The 14,223-nt window shown below is 34.5% G+C and overlaps 2 protein-coding genes across 3 annotated transcripts in view; one reads left to right on the top strand and one right to left on the bottom strand.

Moving 5' to 3' along the window:
* Positions 1-300: 300 nt before the first annotated feature.
* Positions 301-14,223, bottom strand: part of dsh (dishevelled homolog) — a 28,822-nt gene continuing 14,899 nt past the window's right edge. The window contains exons 2-18 of one of the 2 annotated variants that reach the window (XM_018815298.2): positions 10,037-10,297; positions 9,332-9,401; positions 8,818-8,909; positions 8,632-8,678; positions 7,966-8,068; positions 7,512-7,611; positions 6,988-7,060; positions 6,423-6,510; positions 5,687-5,815; positions 5,289-5,416; positions 5,050-5,127; positions 4,250-4,378; positions 3,689-3,868; positions 3,084-3,359; positions 2,695-2,915; positions 2,277-2,302; positions 301-1,128 (exon numbers count right to left, since the gene is read on the bottom strand). In XM_018815298.2, coding sequence (XP_018670843.1) covers positions 2,291-2,302; positions 2,695-2,915; positions 3,084-3,359; positions 3,689-3,868; positions 4,250-4,378; positions 5,050-5,127; positions 5,289-5,416; positions 5,687-5,815; positions 6,423-6,510; positions 6,988-7,060; positions 7,512-7,611; positions 7,966-8,068; positions 8,632-8,678; positions 8,818-8,909; positions 9,332-9,401; positions 10,037-10,200 — 1,890 coding nt within the window. In that variant the 5' untranslated portion in view covers positions 10,201-10,297 and the 3' untranslated portion in view covers positions 301-1,128; positions 2,277-2,290. 2 annotated transcript variants of the gene reach the window in all.
* Positions 13,989-14,223, top strand: part of LOC104266513 (A disintegrin and metalloproteinase with thrombospondin motifs adt-2-like) — a 2,571-nt gene continuing 2,336 nt past the window's right edge. The window contains exon 1 of the mRNA XM_026838162.1: positions 13,989-14,112. Coding sequence (XP_026693963.1) covers positions 13,989-14,112 — 124 coding nt within the window. The remainder of the gene's footprint in view (positions 14,113-14,223) is intronic.

The following is a 14,223-nucleotide window of genomic DNA, read 5'->3' as shown; positions in this document are numbered from 1 at the left end:
CAGGGTGTATGAAACGGAACATCACAGTTTGGTGAAACAAGTTACATTCAAGTGTTTGCCTTAGCCAATAATTTTAAACCCATGTTTTGCAACTCAATTTATGTGAGCTATTAGATTTAACATAGGCTTACTTGCTGTTTAGTTCAGTAACCGTTTAATTATCCTAAAAGCTGTGTGTAATATGGTTTAATATACGGCCAGCTAAGTCTTTCATTATTATTTAAAGCTAAAGTTTGTTGAACTACAAAACTGAGCGAGTGTTGGTCTAAACCTGAGCATTTACTTTAATCATGGCACAAATATAATATTTAATATTTATTGTGAAAAAGAAAGACGTTAAGTGTGAAAGGAATTAGTCTTAGGTTGGTCCAGGGTTAATAATACTGTACAAATAACTTGTTTTATTTAAAAATATTGCAGCAAGCACCATGGACACTTAAATTTCAAAGTTATATTTGATTGGGGAGTGGCAGATAATTAACATCCAAGACCACAGTTCATGAAATTCACCTCGTATCACCATGGCAACATACTTGCCATGAAACCTCAAGCTACCACGACAATTTACTGCATGTCTGTTATTGAAGATGCAATTTTATATTCAATTTTTTTTAACAAATCGTATATTCTTTCGTTATTTACTACTGTGGCAATTTTTGTGTCATTTAATGTAATGGTGAATTTCATGAACTGACTATGTATCTACGATGAAATGTTACAAAACCAAATCTTGTGTGCCTAACAAACCAGATAAAATGTATAAAGTGATAAAAACAAATGATAAAAATAAAAGTTAGTTTAAACTTAACACGCTTATCATTAATAGAAAGACGACATTTCTAAAAACCCTCCAATAATTGGTAGGTAGTTATGTAGAACAACATTGTATCTTCTTGTTTAACTTGTTGTGTTTTGATGGAAATGGCCAACTTGTGTGTGGCATGACACCTACATGACGTCAACAAAATAATCACACGGGTTTCCCATCGCTTGTTGAAATGACTGTTGGCTGTTACTTAGGTTTGGTGGGATGGCACTTAGTGGCCGACTATGTTGGTTCGTTCGTTGGTTTGGGTGATTTGATCGTTGAAGGGAATTATGATAGGAGGTACTTCCCCCATAAGCCATCTGTGGTCAAATATGGGATGTTAATTATATTCGATAATCTATAAGGGTGAGGTCCCACAGTGGGACATGCCATGGGACCTCGGGATAGGCTCATTACCCCAACACCCACGGTGCTGCCACATGAACCTCACAGTCCCCACCAGTTTTAAGCCCCTTGGCTCTTGTCGCTTCCTCGAAGGCGACAAGGAAGTTAATGATAATGGATGGGAGATCCTCCCTTGACAGTCAAGTTATTTAAATTACATAATATAAAACTTAGCCTATATTGCCAATAGCTGCAAACATGCATATATAATGCCTTAACCATGCAACCAGTATGCAGTATACACCATAACACAATATATTGTATATACAAACTTTAATGTGAACAACTAATAAAATCCTTTCATCTAATTTTGAATGTATATATACATATATATATATACACGGTATTTTAGGTTTATTAATCTCATTTATGTTTCAACTACAACGATAACAAGGTGCATTTGTGGAAACAAATTTCACAACCATGACATAATTGATCTACAAACCATAATATATTGACTGAAACAATAGACAAGTTCACACTTACAAAGTTACAAGAACATAATATTCCATGATAAATATATCAACTTTAAACATTTTTCAACTTTAAAACCAATTCAAGTTATCCATTTTTTTACATATTTAGTATAAAGTCTAAAAGCATTTAATTTCCAAAATACCAATTTAACAAATAGATGCATGTTGTGTTTCCACTACAAACATTATGTTATTGTTACTTGTGATCAATGGCAGAGCCAGAAAAAAGAAGAAGTCAGTTTTAAAATCAAACTTTTTTAAACCTTTTTTGCTTAAAACACCCCCTTTTACACCTTGATTGACGTGCCTTAGGCAAATGGCTCAACTGTGTTTTTTACCAAATTTAAATTTGTACAAGAAAGTGGGGCCTCGCTAACCCGAATTGACGTGCGTATTCCTAATATTTTATAGATTTGTTGATTATATGACCTTGGGTGGTTGGTTTGTAATTCAAACACTTCATACAATAATATGGATTCAACATTTAACAATATAACAATGAATAATACAAGCCAGTAGCAGACATGCATCAGACAATTAATTGAGCATATTATGCAGCAATTAGACAAAGTGGCATGCTGGTTTACCTGCTTCACAAAGATCAACTGCGTGCCTTAATAAAATAAAACTTTAATATACAACGTCATTACCTCAAACAATTTCTTATTGTTACAGCCTTAGCGATTACTTTTACCAGTTACAAATACTTAATAACAAATAAATCAACAGCAAAAAGTGATTTTAGTGGAATAATGAATTATGTAACAGTACTTGTGGGTAATTGAGTATTTCCTTGAATATCCTGGCTTACCCAGCACCTTATGAACCTTCACATAAAGATATCATAATTGATGATTTCCCATGTTAAGCAACTATGGTCTGAACATGTTGTTTGATTTATTTTTTAACATTAAAGTCACTTTATGGAATGAGCAGATAATTGAAACTCATTTGTGAGTCATGGATAATCAAGGAAATACTGTGCCATCAATCACAAGTACCAACCTGTTGGTGCAAAACGTCGGAACTTTTTTCGCTTCCCGATCTTGACCTTGGTTTGGCGGAACCACCTGACCCCGACTTCCCGCTACGACTACTGTATCGACTCTCACTCTCTGAACCAGCGCTGTTGTTTCCATTCGCACCAAATGTGGCCAAGTGTTGTCTGTATGTTGAGGCCTCACTGGCAGCTCTGTGCAAACTATGTGCACTGTGTACGCTTAAATCTGAAACAAGAGTTATTTGAACATTTGGAGGATATTGTTCACTTATTGTTATTTGGGCCTGGACCCCTGGGTCATGGGGTAATGGGAAAAATCAGTCCTGAATCCCAGGTCCATGGTGTGCCTCACTGTAGGACCTCAGACATACAAACATCAACATAATTAACTTACTGTCTCCATCAGAATGATGGCTTGCCAACCCTGGATAAGTAGGAGGAGGTGAAGAATAATCAACCATGCTTGATATTCCATTGTTAAGTGGTATTGGTGGGCCCACACTAAGCTGACCACTCTGTGTGTACGGGTATTGTGAGTATGAAGCATATCCATGGTTGCTTGTGGAAGGTTGATGCATCCATGGCTGGGTGTTATGGTGGCCGTGTAATGGACCCAACGTGTCAGAATCTCGGTCGCTGTTTGATTCAACAAGCGACAAATTGCTCATGTCTGGAAAACAAGACCATGATGCATAACATCAAATATAAATGACATAAAACTTTTATTTACAAATTTAAGATTGCCATAATGCTAAAAAAGACATAAATATAAACGACAGTTGTTACAACACGGTGTTCTGTCTCATACACCTCAAGCCCACTTTCGAGTTACCACAAATGTAACCGATGTCTAAACGATTGAAATAAATAATAATAACTTTGAGTGTCTATTTACATGTTATCGAAAATTAAAAACCAAGGTATAGCAACAAACAACGCTTAGAGTAAAAAAAAATGTTTACATTTACTAAAAAAAATGAATAGAAATAAAATATTTACCTTTATCAAGTGTTCCGGTATAATCACCAAACACATAATAACATTGCTCCGAAAATGTTATTTTGTTAACAGTGTGTCGAATGTATCCAGCTTTTAATAAACTTGACGCATATTTCCTTGCGTCTCTACGTTCTGTTAAACCATGAACCTTCTGTTGCAGCCAATCAACTAAATCTGAACCTGCAAACCACTTTAATTGATGCTCAGTTTTAACACAGACATGATAGCTCTTATGTTAAATAGGAGTTAACACATGACAATATATTTCAAACGTTTTGATGCATTTTTAATTCGGACATCACCGAAGATGGTTTTAGTTTGCTTGTGTTATTAAATTAAAATATTTTCTTAGGGGTTTAAAAATGAAAGGCATCTGAATAACTGACAAATATGTAAAAATAAAATAATACAATTTTAGCAGCAAAATATTGATTTGGGAAAACTAAAAATAAAAGATATATTTATTTCCTTTAATGTCATAGCATATAATGTGACACATGTAAACAACCGGCATATTTGTAACATAGTTTCCAAGCAACACATAACAGCACTTCATCTTACCAATAAAAGCGTTGGGAATGGTAATTTTCAACCACATTCGTGTTTTAACATCAAGTCCACTATCAGGCATCTTCAAGCTTTTAACCACAGCTCCCATATCAGTGCATGTTGATAATGGCATGTCATAACCTGGTGAACAAACATGGTATATCTTCATAATAGTGCCATGGTATCGTGGTTAGCACACCTGCCTCTAACATACAGGTTCAAGGCTTCGTGCTGCTATCATTGTGGCTTAGGCATATAGGTCCTTTTGCAAGACAGTAAACAGCAATTACTTCAACCCAGCAGTCTGTTATGGGTTGCCAGCTATACATTACAAAAAGAAAAACATTTACCCGCAAAGTTACATACATTGTTAAGTGGGCACGAGGTGTATGAAACAGAACACCCGTGTTATAACGACGTTGTTGCCCGTGCAAATTCTTTATTGTGACATGCTTACAAAATAATGTATGTGGTTTTACTATTAACGCATGTTTAAAATTGGAAGCAATGAACTGCTTTATTCCATGAAAACCAAGTTTTGATTTAAGAAAGAATTTCTACAAAAACTGTGAAACGTTGAGGTGTATTATACAAAAGTAGATACATCAATACCATATGTGCTTATCTTGTGGAAAAACTAAGGTGCTGTTTATGCAATATGCTCATGTTATTAATGGTAATTGATGTGATGTTACCAATTAACCTGTTACTATGTGTAACCTAGTATTCACATGGAGTATCATAATTAACTTCAGGGCATGACTATACCTATGTTAGTCAACTATATGGCCAATACACAATTCATGACTTACGTTCTGATTCAGGCAGCGAACTTGCAGAGCTGGATTCTGGGTTTAAACTATATGGTGGTGATGGACCATGCATGTCACCTGTTTATTATAAGGAAACATTTAATTAAAGTCCATGTAGCGTTACTCAGTAGTAGTACTGATATTTAAAGTGAACTGCCATGTTTGTATCAAAACTGACCAGAAAATACATGTTTTGAATCTAAATTCAATAATTAACAAAATAGTTGATTCATACCAACCTTTAACAGTCATAATATGGTTGGCCCATGCAGCTGGGTCGATCGGTCGTACGGGTTCATCTTTGGGAATCGTGAAGTAATTGTCTGGGTTTGGATCCCAACATTTGGCAACCGTGAGTGTAATCGGCCTACATGGGTAATGTCATTTACTTTTACTAGAAAGAAGCATCTGGATTTTACACGCACATAATTTAACTTTATATTTAATGTTGACAAGAATATATTGAAACAAGAATTTCTTATTTTGTTCTGTGTGTTTTTAATAATTTCACTTTCGTTTGTATTTTTTTCATTAGTAACCTCAAGAAGAAGAAATACAAATATGCAAGAGTTGAATTACACATTTTCCCATAACTAAATCGTAGCCATACAGTTACGAAACAATATATAAAACAAACCCTGGTTTATGAACAATATTCCTCAACACGCGAACTGCATCTTCATTGGACATATTCTCAAAGTTGACTTCATTTACTTGTAACAGCATATCACCCGGTTCAATACGATTGTCGGCTGCCACTGCCCCACTGTTGAAACAATTGTAATATTTAACATAAACATTAATAGATACTGATGATGAATATTTTCTATGATATGTAGCCACTGAGTTGGAGCAATTGCCATTAAGTGTCTTGCTCAAAGACACACGCCCGTAATGGTAGCAGCAACGAGCCTTGAACCAGCAACCTCTGCGGCACAGGCAGAGTGACCCTACAATACAACTTAGGGAGTTGTTGGTTTTCAATAAAATTGCAGTTGGTTATTTGTTTGTTTAACTTTTTTTTCTGTGTAACTTGCAGTTTGAGACAATTAATTACGAACCACTGAACTAAAGCAAGTTTGTTTGGTCACACACAAACAATAGCAACACAAGGCTTTGAACCTGGCACCTTCTGTACATAAGGCAAAGTGTAACTACTGTCTGTGTCATAGCACCAATATATAACATGATTGTAAACCAGGCATTGAATTAATTAAACAGCGTTATACATTAAACAAAACTAAGTCAAACAAAAGGCTAATTATATAAATACTTTGCAAAAAACTGCAAAACCTGATTAAATTTCAAGCCAAGGGTATATTAACTAAATGAAAGCAAAACCAAGATTTAAACAAATTAAACAGATAAATTACCCTTTCATGATTGATCCAATGTATATTCCACCATCTCCTTTATCATTGGTTTGTCCAACTATGCTTATTCCAAGGAAATTATATTTCTCTGTTCAAACAAATTGTTAGAAATAATCCAAATATCGAGGGAGATAAAATTCTTTACTTGCAAAAACTAAATTTTGTATTCTGTGATTTATTTCGTCTAAATTTGCATCGGCAGTTTATGTCAAAGAATTTTATTGCCTATTCTACACAGACTGATGATGTAATTTTAAACAAAATAAACATTTCTTCCAGTACAGTTTGCACAGGACATGATTTTAGCTGGACACATTTCCCAGCACCCGATTCTGTTATTTTTGTTATGAAAATCATCCGAATTCAGGAACGCTTAGTCAGGGCCCGTTTAATGTTATTATCACCGTTATTTTAACAACAAAACAACAAACTTTCATACTTTGTTTTAATGACATTTAATAGAAAATGGTTGTCTGTTTATAAAAATAATGAGTTTAAGTAAAAGATTAAGGGAATACATTACAGTTAATCAGTTATAAAAACCATGACACGCGATGTAACTTACCCATATTTAAAGTAACAGTAAGGATGTTCAGTGACATTGATGAATCAGTAATACTACTTGAGTAAGTTGATGTCTAACATTAAATAAAGTTTAATGTTAATTACACATATTTATACAGCAATACCTATTATTACATGGCCAACTACATTATTCGGAACTCGTTTAACCAGAATATAGTTATCATCTGCTCGCTAACCATACCTAATATTGGGAATGGTGTCGCAGTCAAAGGAGTTTGGGGGTAGAAACATTGATGTTTCATATATATGTATTATTTATATATTTAGAAAAATGTGCAATTACTATTTGTTTTTGTTTATTTTTGTATAAATATAAACACAGCTTTTTTCTGTCTGGCGGTTGATTATTGAAAATAGCACAAACTATATGAGAATGAGACCTAAATTTATATTAAACATAGACTTAATCATCATTTTACATTGCTGTCCCCGGTTGATTGAAACATTCTCACAGCTTTCTAACCAAACCTAACAATCAAGAAAGTAGACACCCAGCCAACTCACAGTATCCGATCCAGGTCTTGGACGTTTCTTCTTATAACGTTGTCGTTTCGGACGAGGTTTTCTCCTTGAAGAAGCAGTCATGTCCGTGCATGTACTGTATCTGGATGATAATAATATCTACTTTATCATAAATAACTTAATCAGCATTTTATATAAAAAAAAACTGATTGAGTCTCAATGAACAGTTAGATTGTTGCGTTGATTATTATCACAATATTGGTTAAATTTGACATGTTAGGATTCAAAGTTGGCGCAGGCGTCATTATTAACACAACAATGGGACGCACAATGAACGAGTGTTAAACATAAACACGAAACTGGTTAAATCTTGCATAAAAATGTCGAACTTGAACAAAGAGAAAATGCACTGCACTAGTTTGACCCTTGTATATACGTTACATTCAATCATTTGTTTATTCATTCACCATCCAACTTATGCTAAGTTTAAACTTACTCGCTCATATCATCCCGTGAATCCCATGATGTGGTTTCAATATCACTGCTCATGAGTGTGGATTGACTTCCATATCGATTGTACAACGGGTAATGTGGGGAAACTGGGACACATATATGGTACTTTAGGGTAAGATGGGTAACTCGTCACATTTGTTAATCAAACAAAGAATATTTTATATAATTGTATCTTTACGGCTCGCAGATTTAATTGTTAAAAACTTTATCAGGTAACATGGGAATTAGCTGATAACAGTATTCCATCTTACCCCACAGGACTATATCTATGTTAAAATAAAAACACAAGTGGAATTAATACAGGACTTTATATTCAGTGAAGCTTTAACATGGAAACTTTTTGAAACTGTCCTACTTTGCCAAAACACCAAAATACTGCTCATATACACAATACAAATAATCATATCCTATTTGTATAGGAAATAATAATTTAACATGAAATAAAACAGGGTTTTAAGTCGTATAACCAAAACCAAATAGCTTTTTTACAGCATGTTTGTTACAATAATTGTTAAAAACTTAATGTCTGTTACAAGACACTTAGTAAGTAAATTCAAAGGTGTTTGAATTCTTACGAAGCTTCTTTGATGAGATATAGAACAATATTTACATGGTTTGCACCAACAGATAATTTAAAATAAACACAAACCTCTTTTATTTTCAATTGATAATTCTCCTTCATTGGTTGAGTTGGGTCTGTACAAATACAACTGAATGAGATTAACTTAATAATATATTAAGTAATAGGACCATCAAATAATATTAAAACCACCTTGAAAACTAAATCATGTATATTCTGGTTTTGAAAAGTGAAAAAGTGTTGAGACAACATTACCTTAGTTGCATATCTTCATTCTTATCTTGCATTGGCAAAGTATTTGAATTCAATGAACATTGAGATACTGAATCCATATCTGGAGCTTTCAACTTTGAGATAAATAAAAGTTACTACTATTTACTACAAGTATGATTTTATATAGGCTAAAAAAATGCCAAAATTTGCTTTCACTATTTCCAATTTCTCTCCCTCTGTATAAATATCCCATGCCTCATGCCCACTGTGTATGGTTTTATAATAGTGTTTAAATAACTAAACACAAATAAACCATTAAAACACTTAATACCAGATCACCATCTAAGTTTTTTAAAGCAAGATAAAGTGTTGCCGGGATGGCAGGTGAAAAATTATTAATCAGATGAGCCAAAACACGATCATAAACATCACATTATTGTTGGTGGTGGAAGTAACAAAACAAAAGCAACACCCTCATGATGTACCGGAACAATTCAATGAATTAAATTGAAGGAAGATATTCTTAATAACTTCCTGATTAAGCAATTAAACTTACCCAAGCTACTATTCTATTATCGCAAAGAGGTAGAATACTTTTATCATTTGTCACTTCTTCTTTTACAACCCTGTTTATAAACATGTATAAATAATACAAACATAACATTGATGATTCTTTTAGAGTAACGAAGACTAGATTAAATAAAACAATGAAGAGAAGGGAATTAGCAACATTTTTTTAATAATTCAGACTGTATAAAAAGTTTAAAAATGCCAGATAAATATATTGACGTAATATATCGTTAACCTTACCCAAGTCAGGCGAATTACCGTGATGCAGCATGTTTTCGTGCATTTTCAAAGTTAATTTTCGACACGAACGCTCGAGTTTTTTAAAAAAAAATTATACAGCGAGTATCAGGGAGACATAAGGAACATTTTGAGACCAAAATTTTTACTGGTCACCAGCGGCAGTATTACTGTTTGTGACTTATTCTATGGCGTTGTACAATAACAAAAAGTTTTAGTAGTGAACCTGAGGAATCATGTTATTGCGCATTTTTAAAGTTAATTTTCAACACAAGCATCTGTATTTTTCGCAAAAAATATGGACAATCATGTTTGTATTGAAATGAACAAGAAAATTTGTGTTTTATGAAACTCTGTGCAAGTTTTTTAATATATGTTTATTTATATATATACAATTTACATTCAACAACCATTGCAAAAGCCAAAACTAAAGTTTGTGCCTCAAAATACTTACCCAAAGTCTGCGTCTGTTGACTTAAAAAAGAATTTATAATTTATTTTTTTAATTGCTGCTTTGAAATCCCCCAATGTTATTGAATCCGGTGGTAAATTAATCTTGCTGACGTAAGGAGTTTGTTCATCGCCAAGATAATAAACAATTTTCGTTTCATCCGACATTTTTAGTGATCCTTTTATCCAACCAAAAATGCCGCGCGTATAAGTGGTATAATGTATGTCTTATACGCGTGCCTACATGTACCCCCCCCATATATACCTAAGGTAAAGAATGCATTATTATTAATCTTTTCAGCCAGAATGTGAAAGTAAATACCACCTAAGTTTTTCATATAAAAGTTACAAAAATACGATTAAGCAAAACTGTTTGGTTTCTACACATCTAACAAGACGAACCATCAACAGCCTTCAATCAAAGAAATCTACGGAAACCATTTTCCGCGTTCTTATCAGTGATGGAAACGACGGATCGTCTTGTCACAGCTGTTAATGGGCACGTGATGGCTATATAGAAACTTTTACGTCAAACTGTTCCTCTTGTTATTTGTCAGTCCATTTGACACATCGTGGTTCATATTTCTCACATCCCATTGCTTGTATCTTGACTAAAATCAACTCATATATGTTTTATTCGTCCGGCGTCGTGGCAAAGTGGTTAGCTGGCCAGCCTGTAACGCAGAGGTATTGGGTTCATGGCTCGACGCTGCTACCATTGTGGGTGTATGTGCCTTTGGACAAGACAATTAACGGCAATTGCTCCAACCGAGTGGTTTCTAATGGGTTACCCAAAATATCAGCCATACATAAAAAAGAGAATAAAAAATCAATAATCACCCACAAAGTAAAATACATGGTAACTCGTAAGCTGGCACGAGGTGTTAAACCTGTGTGATAACGACTGTCGTTTTCCGGCCACGCGAGGATAAAGTAAGTTACATTCATTCATTCATTCATTCATTCATTCATTCATTCATTCATTCATTCATTCATTCATTTATGTTTTCCAACACTTTTAAAACCAAAAACAATTTCCCCTTAGCCCTTACCATTGTTTATCTGGAAGTTCACAACGATTGATGCGTCAGCCACAGACTATAATCGTTTAGTCGCATAGAATTATGAATAAATGAATGAATGAATGTGCCATTGTAAATAAAGAATGTATAAATTTCCAAATTTTATTAAACCGTGCAACATACCAACAGATTTAAAGGTAATTTACTGGTTGTATAGAAACCATATGGTATAATAAAAGAGCTTTGTATTTTTTGGCACAGTGCGTATTAAAAAAAAGAGGACTGGTTAAGTGTTTAGATGATAGATGCGTTGAATCTTATGAAGCCAAATTTCATGCATGCTGTTTGCGCATAACGATATAAGTTGTGCCGCGATTAAGTGAGTTGAACATTGTGGCATGACTCCGATCACGTATTGCCGATAATGTGCAGAAACTGAAGTGATTTGAAAGAACAGTAAAGACGGCGATGAACATAATTTCCTGAGTGCAATATGTTTAAACTTTAAATTTTATAAAGAATAAAGTGATGTAAGCCGGACCGTGCTGTTCTGTTTGATTAGTATACTCATTCCCATTATTGTATACAGACAGAGGTGCCAGGATTAGAATGAATTCGCTTTTATGTTCTCTATTATTTACTCTGCTTTGCATCATATTGGTAAACCATACATGCAATGGCGGAAAGCCCCATGTAGATGAGATAAACCAGCAAAGTATTTCGTCAGACATCTCATGGTTTATGAGTCGAAGAAACGGCGCGGGAAGTTGGCGGAGGTAATTCAGATCTTATTTTTGTTGCAATTTAAACCCTGGTATATAGTTCGTGTTCACTGAAAACAATCTTATACAAAACCCATAACTACCGGATGTTTTTGCTATATGTATAATCTAATATAAAAAAAAACAGGTGGTCTCATGGCTAGGCTTCGTAAGTCCCATTTACGCAGTAGGGGTTCATGCTTTCCTGTTCAGCAACATATGTTACTACGGTGCCGTGGCACAATGGTTAGCGCACCGGATTGTAGCCCAGAGGTTACGGGTTGAAGACTCGAAGCTGCTATAACATTGTGCACGAATGTGCCTATGGACAAGACACTTGACAGCAATTGCTCCAATCCAGTGTTAACTTATGGGTTACCTAGCATTTAAAATGAATCAAAATAATAACCACCCACTTGTAAGCTGCAGACACGAGGTGTATGAAATAGAACACCTGTGTTATAACAACTATCGTTGCCCCGTCAGCATGCGAGGATAAAGCAAGTTACATTCATAACTTAATCAGCGTTTACACTAAATCATTTTTCAGTTACAATCACAAGCAACAAGAGAGCTTAGCTGAAGGTAATGTGGAATATTAGTTTGTACTTAAAGCATACATGGTTGTATTATTAAACGTGTATTTACAGATGACGTTTCGAATATTCTGGAGAAATTGGAGTCGGCTGCATAAACATGTCAACCTAGCCCATTATCAACGAGAGAAAACTAAATTGTAACGAAATGCCGTTTTGATTTTATTAAGGTTATTTCTTTTCGCCTTATTCGTCTGTATTATTTAAAAACTAAACAGAGGATTCTTAAACTTTTCTGTATGTTTTAACCTTTTAGCAAAGCTAGATAATAATAATATGATGGAATTTTTGTCTCTTTGATTGCGGTAGCGAAGATTTAAAAATATATATTTTAAACGAAAAGACAGAATATAGCGAAAAAACAACAGTTGTTAAAACACGCCTACAGTAAAAACATATACATTTAATTGGAAGGAAATAAGCGTGGTCGCTACACCTAGCGGACAAACAAGCCATTTATTTTAATTAAGTTAAACTTCTAATTGAAACAAAAGTGTGTGTAAAGACACGACCCATACAATGGGACAATATCGGATTTACCCCCAATATATAAAAGGGTGCTCATTTATCGTACAACTGTATGTATATGTACATTTGTCATATACATTTCTAGAAGTGGTAATACATCTGGGCTAGGTTCGCTTGTTGTTTTTTTAATATAAACAACAATAACTAAACAATATGAATATGATTAGGAATTACATCAATACGGAAGTGTATAAAATAACAACATGTGTATAAAATAACAACAATACAAATATGAAAATAATAAAGGACTTGGCGATAAACAAGATCTGAGTTGACTAGATAACGACTGATAATCCTATACAGATTTCTATACAAAAAAATACTGATTATGAATTACATAAATACGGGATTGCTTGGCCAAAGAAAGGACTAAAGAACACCGGACCACTTTAAATGGTGTTTCGACAATGTGTGGTATTAAAAGCAAATATGCGAGTTGTATTAGGTTCGCTTGTATTTGTGCACTAGATAGCCTATATAATATATGGTGTTTATGACGATACCTCAAAGAAAACCACAGAAATATAAAAAAGAGTATAGAACGCGCAACTGCCCAAAACCGTGATATATTCTTTTTTCTTTTCACGTGACCGCCAACTCCGTCCCCATTTCGCTTGGTCTCCATTTTAAAAGATAGTGATTATAAAAAGGGCGCATAGTGATTATAAAAAGATTAAGCTTTTTTTTAAAGAAACTACACCAACTATTTAAGTTTATCAAGCCGGTTTACTTTTTGGTAGGTGGATGTTTACAGTTTAGCGCCTGTACAGTTGGGCCTCAAAAATATATTTTACATAGTATTTAACATTTATACCGGCGCCGTGGCATATAGTGGTTAGCGCGCCTGCCTGTAACCCAGAGGTAATGGGTTTGGGGATCGACGCTGCTACCATGCTGGGCGTAGAGGTGCGGCGCAGGTGGTTTCTTAAGTATGTTTTTTTATTAAAAACATGCACACACAGCGAGCGACTGAAATTAAACACTGTGAAATACTATAACGAGTACTATACACACACTAAACATTACAAAAGTAAACGGCATTATTTTACATGGACGACTATTTTGGTTTCTCAAGTCACCTGTCGTATACTCGACTCGGGACCGTGCTGCCCCCACGTCTCTCGGGCTCTGTTCCCACCTCGCGCTCAACAGCTATCCGACTCCAACAGAACAGTAACGACTCCATGACAAGTCCATGTTTACAACTCAGTTTATTCGACATCGCAACATTGATGTCACGATAAAGATAGCAGTGAGAACAGCAAGCATTACAGGTCCCGACTC

This window comes from Ciona intestinalis, unplaced genomic scaffold (assembly GCF_000224145.3).
Source record: "Ciona intestinalis unplaced genomic scaffold, KH HT000062.2, whole genome shotgun sequence".
Taxonomy (NCBI): domain Eukaryota; kingdom Metazoa; phylum Chordata; class Ascidiacea; order Phlebobranchia; family Cionidae; genus Ciona; species Ciona intestinalis.
The sequence above is the reverse complement of the archived record's forward strand: the minus strand, read 5'-3'. Positions and strand labels throughout refer to the sequence as shown.